Raw genomic sequence first — 21,804 nt, 5'->3', positions numbered from 1 at the left:
TTTGTCTTAAAATTCAAGAAGAAAGTGACCTTACGAAATAAACAATGAAATATGAAATAAGACATGCTGAAATGAAAAACATATATATACACACACACATAAACGCAATTAAAGGAGATGCAAAACCAAATAAAGAATGTAGAAGCAAATTAAAAACATTATCCTAAACGACTTTTATGTAAAAGGGACAAACAAAACCACAACTACTCAAGTTAAGTAACAACAGTGAAATAATGAAAACAGATGGTTTCTGACAAAGTATTCCAAGAAAAATTAATTTTAAGTGCTTTCATTATTCAGTCTAGAAAAACGAAAATTCAACAAGTATGCAATGCAAGAGGTTAAGAAATAATAACAAGGTTATGGATAGCAGGGGGAAATAATTAAAAAGATAAATTTAGCAGTCAATGATTAAGAAAACATAAAACTCTAAGATCTGATTTTTTTAAAAGAAAACATTAAGATAAACCAAACCACTATCTTAGTCTTATAAAGAAAAAAAAGTGAAGAAAACATGATGTATAACTTTGGAAATGATAAATATAGTCATAGGTACAGCTGAGATAATTTTTATAATGTAAAAGAATGCCATGTTTATATCTAAGTTAATAAATCCTAAAGTTTAAAGGAAGTAGAATTTTTTTTAGGAAAATATATATTGGTGAACTGATGTTAAGAATAAAATATAACCAAAAGCTACTGAAGATATGAACAGTGGCCAAAATCCTGCCTTTCATAAAAATGCTGTGGAGTCGTAGGATAACATTTTAACTTTCAAATTCAGCAGAAAAGAGGGCCCTTAATTATTTCCTTACTAACTATAAAATAATGACATGGTGCCAAATTTATTTTTATAAGGCCAGGATAATTCTATTACCAAACTCTCACAAAGATTAAAAAATAAAAAATAAAGCAAAGAAAAACAAAAATAGATTTTCAGAAGACTTAAAACTCTGTGAGGGTAGCAACAGTATTTTATTTACTCCTTGTTATAGTTCCAATGTAAATATTCACTGAACAAACAAATGAATGTAAAAGGAAATATTTTAAATACCAATACCAAAATCAATCTATTTATACATACACAAATATAATAAAACTAGGTGTGAAAATCAATATATTACAGAAATGCAAACATTAATATAATTCAATATATTAATGGAGACTGAAAGAAGGATATTTGAAAACCTAGCAACCCCCTTCCTTAACAAAATTTAAAAAAAATTAAACAAATTTTTGGTAATTTACAAATAGAAAAATAATATATTTATTCAATGTTATCAAAAATGCTACCAGAGATAGGAAAAAGATGTCATATATCATTACTCTTTTCTAATATATTAAAGATTCCAGCCAATGAAATAGGGCAAGTATATGAAATGTAGAAATAAAGCGCAGATAAAAATTCTCATTGTTTTATGATATGACAATTGACTTGAAAAAATCATGACAACTACTAGAAAAATGTAGAACTAACATGAAATAATCTATAGGACTATTAGATGTGAAATGAAATGAAATTACTGAATAGGGAGTTTAGTTGAAGGAGAATGCTGGGAGGGAAGATGATGAATTGAGCTTAGTTTTGGATGTGATGAACTTACATTATTTGGATATCAGACATGCTCATTAAACGACTAAGAATGCAGGACTGGAGTTCAAAAGAAGGATATTTCTAGACTAGGGCTTAGTATAGTGCTTGGCAAAAGTAAATTCTGAATAATCATTTGTTGAATAAAGGAAGCAAATCTACTAGAAATAGAAATGATAAGAAAAACAGCAAAAAAGACGAAGGATAAACAAGATAATACTAGACCACGGGGGGAAAAAAAAAGAAAAAAATATATATGTCATATGCTGTAACTTCCAGAGAGGTTTGTTTTGGTGCCAAGCAAATGATTGCTACCCTTAAATTACCTAATATCAGTTAAAAGGTACAAACAGAAGGCAGATTATAAGAATGTGTGTGAGGAAGGAGAATGTCATCAGTGCTGTCTCAGAATTGTAGATAGTGGTTTATTGTTTACAAAGTAAGATTGAATGCTTTGCCTACTTCACATTTTAAACAATCTGAGAAGTAGACAAGACAGTATGAATAACCTCCTCTGCAATTTAGGCTTTACTTTATTCCTGATAAAAAATTCACAGGGCTTAAAATTCAAAATGCACAAAATGGTGATAAATCCATCCTAGCCCCTTCCAGAAGTAATCAATGCTATTAGTTTTTATATCCTTCCAAACATATTCTATGCGTAAAGAGATATGTTTATATTTACTTTTGAACAGATATTGGCCAACAGTAAGAATATTAACTGATTTTGCCAAGGTTATCTGAATATAAAGTTAGAAAGTGTCATGTTTGTATTGTGTATTTTCTGGTAGTCAGTACATTAACTGTTATTATGTGTATTTTCTGGTACTCAGTTCATTAAGTGTTACTATATCTTGATGAATTTTCAAATAAGAATTATGAGTTTGCCTTCATTTAAGTAATATATCTGGTCCTATGAAATTGAACGCAATGTTTCAATTACTTATATGATAAATTTAGAATGGCCTTAAATTAATTTCTGATTCATCTTCAATTACTAATGACACTAATATAAATAAGCATTTCTTATTTAATGAGATTTAGGTAAGATCTTACATTTAAAAAAACTTTTAAAAATATATATTTCTAAAGCAAATAATCTCCCCTAAATTATCTATTTTGAACAATGAGTTTTTATAAAGTTGTGGTCCATCTATACCAGATTCTTGCTTTCGAAATTTTTCAGTGATTAAGTGCAAATGCTTCATCACCCCACCACTGCCAAATAAAATGCAATTGTAAGTGTAAAAGTACAAAATATTGTTCGCAGTGTTCCTCCTTTAGTGGATTAATTTAAATTTTTATTGCTAAATGCAAGAGCCATGAGCAGTTTGCTAATCACTTTACAAAATACCTTCTGCATGTACTTACAGAATCTATTATGTAAATCACGGTACTTTACTCTATTGAGTTACACAAACAAAAATAACAACATGTTCAAGTGAAGAGCCACAGTATAATAATCTTAATTAATTGAAAAGAATAGGCACATCTACAGATACATTTTAAAAGTGCAGTGTGTTCACTTTTTAACTATCTTAAAAGAACACGATATTTATTACACACACACACACACAAATGAAAAATACAAGGCTGTTTCTTTTTATACCTCTGATTTAATGTTTATGTTGAGAAAGAATTATCACATTAACACTACTAATATGGTGAATATAATTGGGAAAATAAACCTCTGTAAGAAATTATGTTCCAAATTGTGAAATGTGAAATGTTTCAGAGTGCACACAACTTGCATGAAAAAGCATGATTAAAAAAAAAAAAAAAAAAGCCAAATCCTTGTATTAGCTGCATGGAGCCCCTAAAGCAATTTAGGAATTTGTTTCTTACAGACAATTAATCACATGCAGGCGTGCCAGATGAGAGCTATTGATTGCCCTTTTCCAGGCTAGTGGCATTCAGACAGTAGACAGGCAAATGCCCCAAGCAAGGGGAAGCATCTTTCTGCTTCTGTCTGGTGCAGTTTTTAATTGTTCTTTCCTAAAATGTGTGATGTTTTCCTGCTAATCTTTAGTGTAGCGTTTACTCCTTTCTGTTAGAGAAATACACATGTCGATACTATATTTTCATGTACCTTTACTCCAAGGTCCTTCATAAGCTCAATCTCAAAATTCACTACATTGTATGGCAGCCGGAACTGAGGGATTTCGGAGGCACTAATAGAAAGAAATAAGCATTTGAAAAAAAAATTACCAATCTTAAATCATGCAATATGTCTTTATCAATCAGTAGTAAGTATCTCTTCTAAGTTTATTTTACATATCATAAAATATGGGTTAGAGGATACACAAACTTTTTTTGCAAGATAAAATATTATATAGACTAAACGTACAGCAGAAACTGATGTGAAAATAAAAATAAATAACGGAAAACAAATAGTAAAAGGATACTTGGCCAAAAGCAATTCTAACACTTTACAGTTCAGTAAACCATTTAACTGATTGATAGAACTACAATTCTATGAGTTCATAAAATAATAAAAGCACTCATTTCCTGCACTTAAAAAAGCAAACAAGAGTCTCATAACTATTATTTCTATAAATAATATTTATATAATATTTGTATATTATTATAATTATTTCTATAAATAATAGTTTAGAATATTACAGCCAAGTTCAAATAATTTTACAATATGTTTTTTAGATGTAAGAAAATATATAGATGTCCATGAATATACAGAAATTCATTCACTCATTCATTTACTCATTTCTTCATTCAACAGGCAGTTTCAAAGTACCAGCAAAGTATCAGGTGCAGGGATTTTATAGTGAATTTTTCCCAATCCCAAATTTTACAACCTTCTGAATCTGGTGGAGAACGAGATACAATATGGAAAATTACAGTAGAACGTGGTCTATACAATGTTAATGATGGACTCAACACAGTGATTAATTTGTAAAATAAATAAATAATTGCTGAAGATGAACCTCTGGAACATTCAATGACAAGTCTGTTCTTGCTATTCATTCATGTATAGGCTTTCATTGTTTGGTGGCTTAAAGACTATAATTCAACTGATTCTCACATATCAAAAATCAGCGAGGCACCATACTCAGTGCTATAGAAAATGCATACTATTAAACAATGTAAAATTAAAATGTCACACTATAGGAGCTTTCAATTTAGTTAGGAATATAAGATTATATATAAGAATGAAACTGGACCTAGGTCAGAGGTGAGAATCTCTTAAAAGCTGACATGTGAAATCCAGCCACACTGCCTCATAGGTCCCCTGAAAACTGTGAGCACAAATGAGAGCTTGGACTTCAAAGGCCGAGAAGAAAGACTGTTAATCGTGAATTACATGTGGAGACAAACAGACGTCTAGCCTTGGTGTGCATCAGAGTCCACAGCAGGATAACACTGAAAGCTAAAGAAGTAGGTGCCAAAGCAAATGGAATGCCAAGCTGCGGAGCTCCAGCAGTTCTTAGATCCCCATCCTGCTTTGTCACCATCATGACCAAAACTTAACATAGTGCTTGACACGTGTTAAATGAGTACACGTGTGAGATTCACATCTCCCAGCATCCCCAAGAATAAATACGTGGAATGTAAGATGCTAAAAAGTGAAGATTTTCTCATAATCAAGTAGGCAGGGAATGGTGGTTTTGATTATTGACTGTTATAAATGTGCATACATTTATATTCACCAATGAATGAGGTCAGCAGACAGATGGGAGAAAAACAACACGACAAATGCAAAATATCAAAAGCAAGAGTGATTCAAAGGAAGAGAGGCTTATTGCAGGATGACATACTCGAGTAAGTGAAATGTGGCAAATGATCAACTTTAGGTAGATGGAGAAGAAGAAAGAAGGAAACTCAGGATGGGGCAAACAACAGGAGGAGGAAAGGGGATGTTGGGGAGGCAAGGTGGGCTGGGGGGTAGGGATTAGGGGACATTGGTATGGTATATTCAAGGATTAGGAAATGGAGCAGAGGGGAGTCAGTACATTTTAGTAGGAACAATACAGTCCAGGAGTAGAAGTCTTGGGCTGGAAATGAACTCCCCCTTGTCTCAAGGCATTCAATGTCAACAATATGTGATGACTTCCACAGCTCTGCCATCTTACTCTCTTCTTACCAGGGAAATACCAAGACCAGGTGCAGGTAATAAGAGGTGTATCATCTTCAGATGATTTATAAATAATGATTAAACTTCTAAGTAAGTCTGCTTTTTATTATCACAATGAGCTACTAATTCTAAATAACATCAGTGATGTGCTAGTGATATTATACTATATAACAATGTCACCCCAAAAACATTTTTGATGGGTTTAAATTCCAAATAATTGCTAGTTACTACAGAGTATTAATAATATATACATTTTAAATGATCACATTCCTTAAACATTAAGTTATACAGGGAAGTAAATTTAGAGGCATCCTTTGTTCCCACTCACTGTGGACAGTTTGTTTCCACCTTGAAATTTTATATATGCCAAAGAGTGCATACTTGATTTAAAAATTGACAAAATGATAGCACAGGAAGTAAAATGAATTACTGTCATTTTGTTTGACCACATAGAGTTTTTATTTGTAAACTGTATCTTTCATATTCAATTGTTTTGATTGTTAAATACTGTGTTTGATGAAAATGAATCATAAACTAATTATGATTATTGAGGGTTATGTGATTTTTATTGAAATTAAGTTTATCGTATAGACTAAAACAAGAATATGTTAAAAATTTATCTACTCAGGGCATCCAGTAACACTAGGTGTGACATTAAATTTTACCGTTCTTTAAACATATTCACTGCACTTTTCATCTCCTGATATATTCTACATTTATGCTTGTTTATTGTCTGCCTTCTTAACACTAGAATGTAAGATCCACAATAGCAGTCTTTCTGCTTTGTTCGCTGTTGAACCTCGAGTGCCTTAGATAATGGCCAGCACATAGTAGGTGACCAATGAATACTAAAGGAAGGGAGGAGAAAATACAGGCAATTGTCAGATGATGGAAGGTCTTCTTTTAGGTCAAGTCCTCAGGTAATGGGGAGGTGTTGAAACATTTCAGGCAGAGTGCTGAAATCGGACATGGAAATGGCAAGGAGAATGGATTTGAAAACGGCAAGTTAGCAAGCAAAGAAAATCACTGAGGCTATCACAGAAATATAAGAAGTGAGATGCTAAAGACATCGCAGATGAAGAGGTGTAAAGACATTTTTAAAAATATTCACAAAATGTAATTAATTGCCAGTAAATTGAAGAGTAGTCCAGATAATTCCCGAATTTCTGGACTATGCTATTTCCTAAGATAGAAAACACAGAAAAATGAGCAAAGTTTCATATAGGTCATAATTAAAACCACGATAGTTAATAAGATTACCCCCGAAGATTGGTGAGAAGGGGGATAAAGGACAGAAGAAGGAATTTGTTTGAAATGAGCACTTCCTATGTTTTCTTCTTCTATCTGTGCTCTTTTAACAAAGTAAAGGGTTTTTTTTTGGGTGCAATGGGCCGGGAATTGAAGCTGGATCTACCACATGAAAAGCGGGCAATCTAACCACTGAACTACCTGTGCACCCCAAACTAAGGTTTAAAAGAAATTATTCCTCATGGAAACCATACATCTTTCAGAACAAACAAATGAGTGCCATACAGTATGATAAAAACATGCAAACATCATTTTTCTTCTATTTGCATGTTTCTTTCCTGTAGATGGAATTTACCTATAAAAACACCCTTAAACAGTTCTCATACTCTGATAGAGCTTTGCTTCTGGTCCTTATTTCAAAGGTACCAGACATTTTTATTTTCTTGTACTGGATTACACACGTTTTCAAAATATTTCCTATTGCTAAAAATAGTTCAACTAGATCCCCTTTCGCTTTATTATCAACATGAAATGCAAGAGAAATGGTGAAAAAAGCTGCAAACTAAAGCAAAGTTCATCATTGCTCTGACTTTTCTACCTAACACAAATGTCACCATCCAAACATATTAATTTTTATAAAATACGCACCATCAGAAAATACTTATGTGCCTCTATATTTACAGTCACTTAAGACCTTCTTTATTTTTATCATGATTTCAAGGCCTTTTAACCCTTTTAAACTCACATCTCAAAAAAAGAAGCCACAGTAGGAGGAAAGAAAAACTGTTGATTATTTTATGAATTTATTGATGCATCAAAAATAATCAATTGTGTGCAAATAATAGGGATTAAGACCTGGATATCTTTTATCAACTAGAGTGATTTTTTAAATAGTAGCTGTGATACTAATTCACCAGGGATAAAAGAACCTGTTTGGATGCAAAGCAGAAGAAAGATAAAATTTGACACCATCTCTTTAAGCAATTGATTTCAAATAGAGAAATAAGTTAATCTTTTTTAGCAACTTTGAAGACACAAGAGAATGAGAGGCATCTGCAAGTGAGAAAATAAATTAACAGGAAAGTGTTGTGGTGGCAATTCTGGCTAAATTCTGGTGTCAGTTTTGATATCCCTGCAGCAGTGACACAGAATACCTCTACCATGGGACAATCCAAATGGAAACTGATTAAACATATCATTTTTTTCCCTAGACAATGGGAACATCCAAGGCAAAGGAAAAAAAATAAACTGGGGGATTTTAAAAAAAGGAGGGGGAAAACAAAAAACATTTGTTCATGAAGCCAGGGAAATTTTTCCTAATTCGGCAAACATAAAAATGCAAGTTTAGTGCCAATTTTTATGATTTAGAAATGCCTGTTCTGAGTAAAAATGAGTTAGAGATGCCAACAATCACCATAATCTTCTACTCAAAAATTTTCAACGCAGAACTATCAATGTTTGAATTTGAGGCTTCTTGTGAAAGGGCAATTAAGGGCAAAGAAATTTTTCCCAGCTTTCCAGGTACACAATAACTAAGTTCATACTTTTAATATGTACTCATATAGTCAGTGATGTGTATAGGTGAAAAAATACAATGCTTGTACATGTTGTTAACAGTTTCTTTTCCCTAGTTAGTAAAGCTGTTGTAAAATGCCATTTAAAAAGATAGTCTAAATCTTCCATAAAATAATGTTTTGGGTATTTTAATTTTGAGAAATAAGTTTTGCAATGTGCACAATGTCTTAAAATTCATATTGGTTGAAACATCAATTCAAAAAACAATTCTTTCTTGACAATCAGGGTATTTATTCTTTATATCTTCTCTAAAATATCTTCCACATAGGTGATAATTTTGCTTGATTCAGCTAAATAGTTCCATATTAATGATAGTATAACTTTCCTTAGTATTTATCATTTGACCGATATTCAAATTTATACATTTATTAACACACATTTAGAAGTGCCAGGAAATGTAAAAAATGGAAGTGCAAATAATAGTCACAACCTGATTAAATCTATTATCTTAGAATCTTAAATATGGTAAATCTATTGCTTAAGTATTAGTCAGTACCCACACAATTTTAAATTCTATTCAGTTATACCAAGAGGTAAGTTGAGCAGTTATGTTTTATAAGCCATGATTTTCTGATGCAAGATGACACTTAAAGGAAAATTAACAATAAATTAATATTATTAAGTTGCCACCCAATTTTTTTCTCATTATTACATCAAAAGTTTTAAGTAATATCAATTTCCTACTTATTATAAATTGCATTTCTTTCTAATCATAAATACAATTTGCCTGCACGATAGAGTTCCATTTATTTTAAATAAAGCTAAGTTTGGAATGAATATCCATTTGCTAAGCTTGTTTTTAATACATGAAAGATAAATAGATTTACGTTCATTTCATGTAATTTCATGAAATTACATTTCAATGTATGAACCTTCACATGAATAAAATATTTATGTGACTGAATCCTGGTTTTCAATAATTATAGATGTTAATAGCAAATGTTAATAAGATACTCGTGGGGAAAATATTGTATAAATGTACACTAAAAAAGTATATTTTCACCAGATTCTGACATGACAGTGATCAAATGCAAAACTTAAGAGCTATAAAACAAAAACATGTGAGTAGTAACTAAGTAGACTACAAAATGAATAGTGTAATATTCTATACGGCTAGGTTTACTCCATCCCTACCTTCTATGATTTTCAGATATATCTCCATTAAAAAAAAGATTCAAAAGGATGACACAATTTTTCATATGGGTATTTTCTCTACCCATAAAATATTTTACTGTTATGTGTCTTAAAATCACAGAACCAGGCAGAAAAAATTTAAAAGAAATATTGCATGAAGCCAGTTGCGAAAGTTGAAGTGAATAATGTAATCAAATTTGAGCATCTGGAAAAAGAACATTTAAAATATCATCTGTGAAACTGAAATTTCTATGTGATTATGAGCCAACAATATCTAAAGTACAAGCAAGCATTACCTTAAACCACCAGCATATTCTTGTTTTTCAAATATAGTGATGTCAGAGTAGCCTAATCGAGCCAAAAAGGAAGCACAACTTATACTTGCAGGCCCAGCACCAAAAAGAGCAATCTTTGCCGAATAGGCTTCAGGCATTTTTTCTGGGGGAGGCAGAGAAGGATTTCTGATTTGCGGGATATTCATTGCTTTAAAAACCTAAGGAGAAATAAATTGCCATGGTTAAAATTTTAAAACTAACTTTTATATCCTCAAAACATGTTTTTAATGTTTCAAATCCAATGGTGTTTCAAGTACCAATCAGCAGTACAATATCAGGATTAATATGCCATACTTAAAAAATGATGATGCATCAGATAGATGATGATTTATCCCTGACTAACACTTTCTCAGTATTCCATACTCTCTGGGGTCATGGCTCATCTAGGAAGTATTCCTGATTTATCGTCCCTACTAACTCTTCTAGATCCAGTTAAGTGCTTTTCCTCTGAGCTCCCACAGCACACACTGTATGCCTCTTACATAATAACCACTCACCAACTTATCCGTTCATGTGTCATGTTTCCACGTTAGTCAGTAAAACATTATCCCCTTGAGTCTTGGGAGTATTTCATATGTATAAGTTATGATATTTTTTTAAAACCATAAAAAGCGTGACAACTTCACCAAAAGTTGGGGATTGGTTAAAAATTTAGAAGAGATTATAAAAATGCATACATTCACATTAAAAAATAAATAAATGTATTTAACAGCATATTGGACTAGTCAGCAAAAAAGGATTTGTGAACTGGAAGATAAGTCAGTAGAAGCTATCCGGCTTGAAGCATGGAAGGCAAGTAGGAAGAAAAATACAGAAGAGTACATAGAGGAGAACATAAAAAGATCTAATGTATATGTAATTGGAGTCCTAACAGGGGAGAAGCGAGTGAATGGGCAGAAGCAATATTTTAAGAGAAAGAGGTCAAGAGTTTTCCCAAACTAATAAGATCTCATGACACAGATTCATGAAGCTCTAAAATCTTAAGCCAGGTAAATATAAAGAAAATTACTTAGACATTTCACTGTAAACTTGTTGACAACCACAATAAGAAAAACAAAGTATTGAAAACAACCAAAAGATTAAGATATAATAATGTCAATGAGCAACAATAAGTCTGACAGCTTTCCTCTCAAAAGGAATGATGGCAGTCAGAGGACAAATATCTTTTGCGCACTGAAAGAAAATATCTTTTACCTAAAATTCTATTCAGAAAAAAAAAATCCTCCAAGTGTGAATGTGAAATAAATACATTTGCAGAGAGACTTTTTGGGAGCAATTAAAAAAAAAAAAAAAAAAAGGAAGATCTTCAGAAGAAGGAAAATTAACCCAGATGGAAACAAATGAAAAAAGTAATAAAGGCACTGAGAATTATAAATATGTAGATAAACATAAATTAATATTCACTGAAAAAGCAATAATGATAATGGCATGTGGGGTTTAATATAAATTAAAACAAAAATGCATGACAACAGGCATGAGAGGTTAGATCTAAAATGTACTATGAGCCTAGTATGGTCTAGGAAGTAATGAAAATATTAATGTACATCATATTTCAAGCAGTTAAGGGATGTATGTTGTATCTCTACAGTAACCACAAGAATTGTAAAAGAATATCACCTAATTAGGGTATGTGTGGAGAAAGTAGAATAAAAATATACATCTTTAATCCAAAAGAAAGAAATGAAAGAATATTAGTTTAAATATTTGGAGGCACTGAGGTAGGACCACAAAACAAATAGTAAGATGGTGAATATAAACATGAACATATCAATAATTATATTAAATGTCAATGAATTAAACTCCAATTGAAAGCAAGAAATGCAAAAGAGACGTCTCAAGTATAAGGACATAAAAAGATACAAAGTTAAAGGATGAAAAAAATTATAGCATGAAAACACTAACTAAAAGAAAATTGGTATAGGTTTACAATATGAGACACTAGATATTAAGGCAAAATGGATTACTAAAGTTAAAGAAGAACACAGCATATTAATAAACAAGTCAGTCTACCAGAAAGATTTTGCAATTGCAAATCTGTAGTCACCTAATTACAATTTCAAAATATATAAAGAGAAACTGACACAACTAAAAGGAGGGAAAAAATTATGATGTTCTTATACTCTTCTCCCATTAAAACTTGACTATCAATAGAAGTGGTCTATAAATAAATTCATATTAAGGGTAAATTATTTATAATGTCTAATGGATTACCTCATTAGGTTATTTGCAAGTAAATTTCTGTCCTTCTGGGATTCCAGACAAAGATCAAAGGATATACAGAGTTTTTTGGGGAGTGAGTAATAGGGGAAACAGACTTCTTTTTTCTTGAAATAATCCGATTTATAGTATTAACTTCTCTTAATAAAGCCTGTCATTCAAAATATTTAAGAAACATCAAAACAACCTCATTTAAGAATTAAAGACAGTACTTAACAACAAATATTACAAGGCCTTATTTCTCAGTCTGAGCTAAACAGCCCTCATAATTGGTCCCATAGAATTTTGTCTTTATTTTTATTTCTAATACTTTCCCACATTTTAGTTCTTAATCTGTTTCTTTCCTCAAATATAAGATCTTTAAGGGCAGGCAACATCTTTATTTTATTTTTTTTGTTTTTTTAATGCAATTTTTTTGATATGTAGTCACATACCATAAAAGCATCCAAAGCATACTCAATGGTTCAAAGTATCATCATATAGTTGTGCATTCATCACCATAATCAATTATAGAATATTTCATTAATCCAATAAAATAATAATAAAAAAGAACACTCAAAACATCCTATACCCCTTCTTCTCCCTATTATTTATATATCTTTATTTTCTTACTCCTCTATCCATACACTGAATAAAAGGAGCAGATGTCACCTTTGAATTTATCTTTCAGTTTCCAGGATGGGAACTATATATATATATATATATATATATATATATATATGACTAACTTAAAATTAGATTAGTAATATAATCATTTCTGATTTCCAGTTATAATTTAGGCTTTCACAAATTATAGATGCATGTTGCTGCCTTACTTGTGTTATCGAAATGGCACAGATTTTCTCTACCATCTTTGTACAAATATATAATTTTTTAACTTTTAATTTATTTCTAAGCAAACTGAAAAGGGAAATCCCCTTTGCTCAAATACTTATATTAAAATTCTCAATTATTTCTTTTGAATGGATAAAGTATGGTTTATTTCTCTTCTACACACACCTCGGCTAGCTGTGGGATATTCTTCTATTCTCTTAGTAGTTACAATAAAGATACAGCATGCAACTTAATGATTATAGTATAATGCACATTAGTATTTTTATCACTTCCCTAAATGTTATGATCTGAACAAGAATTTAGAACCTATGAATTCTAAATCTATAAATCATATTATGAAATCATTCACAAAAATGTAATTGAAATCTATTCCTAATATTTTCCCAATGCAAGCCTTTCATAAAGTCTGTCACACAGCTTTCACAAGTACATATTAAAAAAATACATTTGATATGATCACAGAGAACTACAGCTAATATCACTTAGGAATTAAATAAATACTATTTTTTTTCATATTGAGTAGAGTATTCAAACCAGTAGGTTTGCAAACCAGTAACTAAAATCATAGCATATTCTATAGAAAAGTGGTCAAAATGCAAACATTGACCTCTGTGTTGGTGTCCAACAGAGGTCTGAAGGAATGAATGGAAGCACACTCTTCTACAGGCATGATGGAACAAACAGAAACTAGAATGTGTACAGTTACCCTGATCTCTTCAAGCCCAGGTTCTGAGCCTTGAGTCACTCAATATATACTCAATATCTATATTACTCAATATAGCAAATATTACTTCTCAATTCAGCTAGTGTTCAAAGTCCATGACACAGAGTCTATCTAAACATGCATTTTTCAACATAGTAGCCACTAGCCACATGACTATTCAAATATAAATTAAATTTAAATAAAATTAAAAATTCTCTTCCTCAGTAGCCCTAGCCATATTTCAAGAGCTTAATAGTGACATGTGTTGTGGCTAATGTATGATTGAACATTTCCATCATTGTAGAAATTAGATTTCCACATGCAGCTACAATAGCTATACCATCAGTAACGTAGTTAATGGGAAATAAAGTAAATAATTGAGAAATGATGAGTTTGTAGTACTCATCACATGTTTTTAACAATTTATTTAATTGTAAGTATACATAATTTTAATTTTCATACTGGCTTTTTTAAAAACCAGCTCACAAAACTCCTATAAATTTAAAAATCGCCTCTCAAGAGCTGATACAAAGTAGCTTCAGCACACTACTGAATGTTCACCATATGTGAGGTTCTATTTAATTTTTTAACCTGTAGGATTGCTGTATCATCGATTTCAAATTTGAGATATATCAGCTACACCTTCTAATTTCCTAAAGAGTTGGAGAAATAAGTACCCCTTTACACCTTTAAGGTAGCAATATACAACTTTTTTCAATTGAAATACACATGATGGACAATTTCATATGTACACATTATACTTCCATGAATACAACCTGATTCTGAAAAATATGGGAGAAAAATGACCCGAAAGTAACCACAAACATATGTGTAGCAGTGGGGAGGGGAAGTGGGAGGTTAAACTTCAAATGCATCTAAGTACTTTACAAACCTATGAGAAATGAAATGAATCATTTATAACCTAAAAATATCAAAAGTAAATTAAAATATCTAAGAAACACTGAATTATATTTAAAGTAGTGAATATTGGGAATTTTTTTCTCAGATTTCCAATATACATAGTGAAAAAAGGTCATTTATAATAATGAGAAAATAGCATATGTTAATCTAGTCTCAAAATTTAGTAAATTAAAGCAAATCACTAAAATTTAAGAAAGCCCACAAATAAATAGGAATGAGGCACATTTTCATTCCATTTTTAAAACTAGATAAATTTTTAGATTAATGTAATTAAATTGCAAATAAATTAAACATGTTATTTTACATCTAATTGTTGACACTATAAAAATACAATTTTGCAATAGATTTTATTTTTATTTAAATACAGTTCCACATTGTTTCATAATGTAACAAAAAACTGAATCCAAGGCAATTTGGATCTTTAAGTAAGAAACATTTGGATCTTTAAAAAACATTCAGCTCTATGTCAGTCCATTGATTAATTTTCTAAGATTTAATTTTTTCTAAGTTGAAGATTCAACAACCAAAAACAACATAATAAAGGAAACAATTATTTTATCAATATCACAAGAGAGTGATTCAAGCTTTTAAAGGTGCACGGAAAGTGTATCTTACAAATATTTTCCTTAGATTAATATAAGAAGGTCAATATTCACTGAGCATGTACTATGTGTTAGGCATTACACTAAATCTATATGGACTATCTAATTTAATCTTTAAAATAGCCCCATTACAGAGATATAATTAGCATTTCTATTTCCCAGATAGGCAAACTGTGTCCAGGTTCAACTCTAAGGATTTTATTCCAGACTACCTGACTTCAGAGTCTGAGCTCTTAAACACTGTGATTGTCAAATTTTAAAAATTATTTTCAAAAGTAAAACCATTATATACCTATCATATTTCAATTAGAAAGGAATAAGTGCAGAACAATTGCAGGGGCTTACCTTTCCTACATCTAATGCCCTTTGGCATATTCTAGTCATCTATGACCAAAAAGCTGGCTGTTATATTTATTAAATTAATCTTTGAAATCAACAACTCATCATGAAGTGCTTGAGAAATACTGCAATAAGACTGGCATCCCACCTTGCTCTCCTGCCACCTGAGAAATTAAAGTAGTTAGCTGCATTAAGAGGAGCATGATCTTGTGATAAATCCAAATATTTTATATTTGCATCCTTTATAATTTGCTCATTTCCCTACCAATGTCAATGTATGTGGACTGTTTTGAGATTATTTTACTTTTCATCAATAGTTATTTAACATTTATAGAGACATAATATAACAGCATCATATTGTCTGAAATAATGAAAAAGGCCTAGAACTAGCTCTGAAGTTGCTACTTGGGGACTTACTACTAGGTTTACTGTTGTTGAAATTATCTCCAGTTAACAAAAACTGAGCACTTACTATCTGCTAGGCATTTTGCTCGGTTTTCTTTACATAATCTTTTTTTTCGCTTAGGAACACAGTTTACCATCCGATCTTTCCAATAAGTGAGGAAATATTCAGAAAGGTTTTCTTCTCTTTCTATAATCACAGGGCAGAGTCTGCCTGCCTAGCATGCAAGAAATGCCTAACATTTCGCTGAATTTCAAAATTCCTGATTTCCAATGATATACTTCATCAAATGCATAATAATCACTAAGGAAGCACAGTTTCTCTTCAGGGATACCAATAAAAACAGTTACTTATGAGTCAATCTTCTTCTTCAGGAGCATTTTAAAATACTTCCTTGCATAATCATCCCATTATTTCTGATCTTCTAGCCTCATTTTAATCTCTACTACTCTTTAAAATGGTACATAATGAAAATAAACATCAGGGTTTGGTAGTTATATTTCTTTCCCAAACACTCTGTTCTTATTAACCAAGCATTAACAAAAATAAACTGTAAGAAAACCATGACAAATAAAATCTTGGTAATTTCAGAAAAGTTTCAGTACCAACCCTATGAGCAGAAGGATGGGCTACAAAAGGAAAGTTACATTCTGCATATGTCATAAGAGGTTCGTGTTTTGACAAGTATTTACCTTGACTTCACTGCAGAACAAGAACTCATTTCTGGTGATTTCTAAAGAGATAGTCTTTCACCAGGTAGGTCTGAGAGAAATCTTAAAAATGATACAGTTCTCGTTTTGCTGGTTTCAGTTTCTTTGGGTAATTTAATTAGCAGAATGACAGTCTGGTTGCTTTTTGAATGCCTGAATGCTAGAAGATTGCTATTTTGCGTATCCAAGAGAAAGCTACCTCAAATTACATGCCTTCTGTGTAATTTTCTTTGTAATTCTCTTCCTTTTGTAAAAGAAATCAAAGGAAGTCCAGAATACATAATATTCACTACACTCATCCTTTGAAAAGAAACATATTTGGGCTACCTGACAGGTTTGTTTTTTTTTTTTTCTTTTTTCACAACAATTAAACATGGTACCTCAAAAGTGGGAACTTTATTTCAAATGTGTCAAAAACGGGTTGGGTTCCCTCAGTCAAGCGTGGAGTTGTGGCTCCCCCCCAGCCCTCACAGCACGCGCTCCTTTCACTGTTGTCTCCGCCTGCCATTGTAGGCCAATATTCTAATATAATGCACGTCTTTACCCACTGGAATCCCTGTTCCCCAACTGGAATTTGAAGTACTGCCATTAATTCGAAAGAACTCTTTAGACAAGTATTTTCATCATCTTTGGAGCAATGCTCTTTTAAAAGCCGGTGCATCTCCCTTACCTCATCACCAATGATTTACTCAGTAAGATCAGTTCACCTGGGTTTATCAGAAAACTACGCTTCCCTGGGAAGCCTGCTAGTTTTAAAGATGTTAATGTTTAAATAATCCAGGACAATTTATACATGACAGATTTGAATTGTACAGTGATGGGCAACACCATCATTTGTTAGGAAAGTAAATACACTCTTTGGCTTTCAGTTGGAAAACTAATGTGAATGATTCCTTTATAAAATTCAGTATGGATCATTATTTATTGTGTTATTAATCATTCCTTTTATTCTAGAAATTTTTTTTTAATTTTGAAATTGATAAAATTCCTCTTGCAGTCTAGCACATCAGTTGCCCTTGCTGCCCATCCTTAAATGCTTTTAACAACAGAGTACTTAGTGCTTTTTAATATTATTATATTTCTCTATATAAATGATATCACTTTTTACTGAAAAAATTTTCTTCTATATTGGGATGTTAAATTACAGTATTTCTATTCATTTTTCACTGACTGTTCTGTAAACCCACAATTGCTCTAATAAAGAAAAAACATTACACTATTTCAGTCTGGCCTATTACTCTCTCTGGTATTAGCTTTTTAAAAATAAATCAAGTCATTTTCCTAAGTATTAAATTTGAGAACAGATAATTATATAACTTATAGGTGAAGAGAGAAATGATATGACAGAGAAAAAATAAGCCCATTCTACTAAGATATTAACTCCCGAACCCACCTGTGCTGGTTTGAAAGGAAGCATGCCCCCTAAGAAAAATCATGTTTTAATATAAATCCCATTTCATAAAGGTAGAATAATCTCTATTCAATACTGTATGTTTGAAACAGTAATGAGATCATCTCCCTGACTGATGAGATTTAGTTAAGAATGGTTGTTAAACTGGATTAGGGGATGACATGTCTCCACCCATTTGAGTGGGTCTTGATTAGTTTCTGAAGTCCTATAAAAGAGGAAACATTTTGGAGAATAAGAGACGCAGAGAGGGCAGAGAATGCTGCCGCACCACGAAGCAGAGAGTCCACCAGCCAATGACCTTTAGAGATGAAGAAGGAAGATGCCTCCCAGGGAGCTTCATGAAATAGGAAGCCAGGAGAGAAAGCTAGCAGAAGACGCCGTATTTGCCATGTGCCCTTCCAGTTGAGAGAGAAGCCCTGACTGTGTTTGCCATGTGCCATCTCACTTGAGAGAGAAACCCTGAACTTCAACGGCCTTCTTGAACCAGGGTGTCTTTCCCTGGATGCCTTTGATTGGACATTTCTATAGACTTGTTTTAATTGGGACATTTTCTCGGACTTAGAACTGCAAACTAGCAACTCATTAAATTCCCCTTTTTAAAAGCCATTCCGTTTCTGGTATATTGCATTCCAGCAGCTAGCAAACTAGAACAGATTTGGTACTGGAGAGTGGGGTGCTGCTGCGGTTTGCAAATGCCAGATCTGTTGGAACTGTGTTTTGGATAGCTAAGGGGAAGACTTTGGAGGAACTGTGAAGAGATTGATGGAGAAGTTCTGGAGGGTTTGAAGAGACAGTTGGTGTAAATGGAACCACTGCCAATCTTGGCAAAGGAGGACACAAAAGGGAGAGATTGGAGTTTGCAGAGTGAGAACCATGGAAGTTCGGGTCTGAAGCCAAGAAACCTCGGCCAGGAGAGTGGACCCACCTGTATGCATGGAGAGGGTGAGTTTACCCTGAAGGGCGAGGATGAGTCTCCCCTCTCATTGCAGTGGAATAGTTGTGCAGCCTCGGGCCTTGGAAAAGGCGTAGCACGCTCCTTGGGGCACTGGGAGAGCCTGGCTGCCACCATGTGGAGGGGTTGAGCGTGTGCCCCAGAAATGGCAGAGAGCCCAGGGGTGGCCCTGATGCCTGGAGAGAGTGGAGCCCAGAGGTGGTCTCCTCGATGTTCCCCGAGGTTGATCTGGAAAGAGGCCGGCCACTGCATAGGCCCTTGGAAGGGGTGGGACTGCCACTTTCTATGGCCGAAGGATGAATGACTTTCAGACTTTGAAATCCCATGGCACTTGCCCTGCAGGTTTTACATCTGTGTTTCTTCCAGTTTCTCCCTATGGAAATGAAAATCTATCCTGTGAATATCCTCCTTTGCTTATTGGCACCGGACTTGTTTTGAGATTCACCGGTCCACAGCAAGAGAATTTTTTACATCTGTTTAAGGTGATGCTTGAAGTTGCCAAGTTGACAAGGGGTGGACATGTGTTAGTTAGATTCAGTTGTCAACTTGGCCAGGTGAGCATACCTAGTCTTGTTGCTGCGGACATAAGCCAACAGTACGTGAACCTCATCTGTTGCCAATTACATCTGCAGTCAGCTAGGAAGCGTGTCTGCTGCAATGAGTGACGTTTGACTTAATTGGCTGGTGCTTAAATGGGAGATCGCAACGTAGCACAGCTAAGCAGCTCGGCATTCCTCATCTCAGCACTAGCAGCTCAGCCCAGGCCTTTGGAGATGCAAAAAGAAGTCACCCCGGGGAAAGTTGTTGGAACCCAGGGGCCTGGAGAGAAGACCAGCAGAGACCATTTTGTGCCTTCCACGTAAGAAAGAACCTCAGTGGAAAGTTAGCTGCCTTTCCTCTGAAGAACCAACAAAATAAATCCCCTTTTATTAAAAGCCAATCCATCTCTGGTGTGTTGCATTCCAGCAGCTAGCAAACTAGAACACCACCCAACTTCTAAAGAAAATGCCCTAAACTTTAGTGGAAGGACAGATCAAAACTGAACCCATCATAATTGAAACCTAGACTGAAAAAGTTGTGCAGAAGAAACTTAAGTATTAAAAAATCAGTTTTTCTGGCATACCTCAGACTTAAAAATATTTGGTTCAAAAAGCACACTTTTATTCAAATACCAGATAATAGCCTGACAGCCTATTGTGATAAATGAACATACTATCATAAAGAGCCTAGTGCGGACAGCCTGTGTTTTCGTCCTAATTCTGCCATTCACCTGAACCTCTTTCCTTATTGTAAAATGGAATGGGTTGGAATGATTGTTTCTGAGGTTCTTTCCCACACTCAAATTAGAAATATAGGCACTTTGCAGTTATAAGGAAGATAATGCACATGATTACTGGCACAGCCAGGTTCAACATCCTGGCCTATTGAATACATTCCAGTTTCCTTTATAATTAGAGCCTCTCCATTAGGCTTTACCATTTACTATATATATTTACTAAACCAAACGTTGCCATACAAACAATGACTTAAATATGAACCTGTCCAACACGTTTTATGTATACACAATTCCTACGTGGCTGTAAGAAAAGGGACCTGGAGCGGTTTACTTCTTGGTGCTAACAATTTTGATCTTGAGGCTTAAATTGTAAATAGAAAATAAAAAGGGGATCAGTTGAACTAGCATGCAATTCTGAACAATTATTCATTAGAAAAAAATGAATTATTTTATGCAAATGCATGTGCAATTGAAATCTGGATGGCAAAATAAAAACATTTAGTTATCAAAAAATATAGAGAAAACCATGTCATGGCCAACTTCCAGAAAATAAAATAATTTATGCATTAGTAATTCTTAAAGACTTTATTTCATTTCTTTCACATTATTAATGTAGCTATTTTCCTGAGCATCTCTGGCATGGTTAAAATCTGGCATAATGTGAAGTAAAAATATTCTATTGCCTTCAATTCCCACTTCAGCTAAGTAAATATTATGTGCCCTCTATGTGCTAGACTCCAGTGTGAACAAGACAAACAGAATCTTCTAGTAAAGGGTCACCCTGGGCAACAGAGTATTAATATGTCTTACTTATACAAAATTATTCCAATGTAATGTGTGATGTGCAGGGTTTACTTTTTTATATGCACCATCAGAACATAAGAAAGTCTGTGCAACCTAGGAGGGAAACAATTTTTTTTTAGAAAAGATGATGCCTGTGCCAAATATTCTTAGAAAATAAGCAAACAAAAAAGAAACAAAAGTAATGTTCTAGTTTGCTAGCTGCCGGAATGCAATATACCAGAAACAGAATGGCTTTTAAAAGGGGGAATTTGATGAGTTGCTAGTTTACAGTTCTGAGGCCAAGAAAATGCCCCAATTAAAACAAGTCTATATAAATGTCCAATCTAAGGTATCTAGGGAAAGATACCTTGGTTCAAGAAGGCCAATGAAAGTCAGGGTTTCTTTCTCAAGTGGAAGCACACATGGCAAACAAACAGTCAGACTTTCTCCCTCATCTGGAAAGGCACATGGCAAATATGGCATCATCTGCTAGCTTCTTCTCCTGGCTTCCTGCTTCATGAAGCATGAAGGGAGGCATTTTCCTTCTTCATCTCCAAAGGTTGCTGGCTGGTGGACTCTACTTCTTGTGCCTATGTCATTCTGCTCTGCTCTCTCTGAATCTCTCATTCTTCAAAACACTTCCTCTTTTATAAGACTCCAATAAACCAATCAAGACCCAC

The 21,804-nt window shown here is 33.2% G+C and overlaps 1 protein-coding gene across 1 annotated transcript in view; it reads right to left on the bottom strand.

The window, feature by feature from the left end:
• Positions 1 to 21,804, bottom strand: part of DPYD (dihydropyrimidine dehydrogenase) — a 961,456-nt gene that overhangs the window by 655,183 nt on the left and 284,469 nt on the right. The window contains 2 exon segments of the mRNA XM_077120172.1: positions 3,681 to 3,762; positions 9,935 to 10,131. Of these exon segments, the coding sequence (XP_076976287.1) occupies positions 3,681 to 3,762; positions 9,935 to 10,131 (279 nt within the window).

This window comes from Tamandua tetradactyla, chromosome 11, assembly GCF_023851605.1.
Source record: "Tamandua tetradactyla isolate mTamTet1 chromosome 11, mTamTet1.pri, whole genome shotgun sequence".
Lineage (NCBI taxonomy): Eukaryota > Metazoa > Chordata > Mammalia > Pilosa > Myrmecophagidae > Tamandua > Tamandua tetradactyla.
The sequence above is the reverse complement of the archived record's forward strand: the minus strand, read 5'-3'. Positions and strand labels throughout refer to the sequence as shown.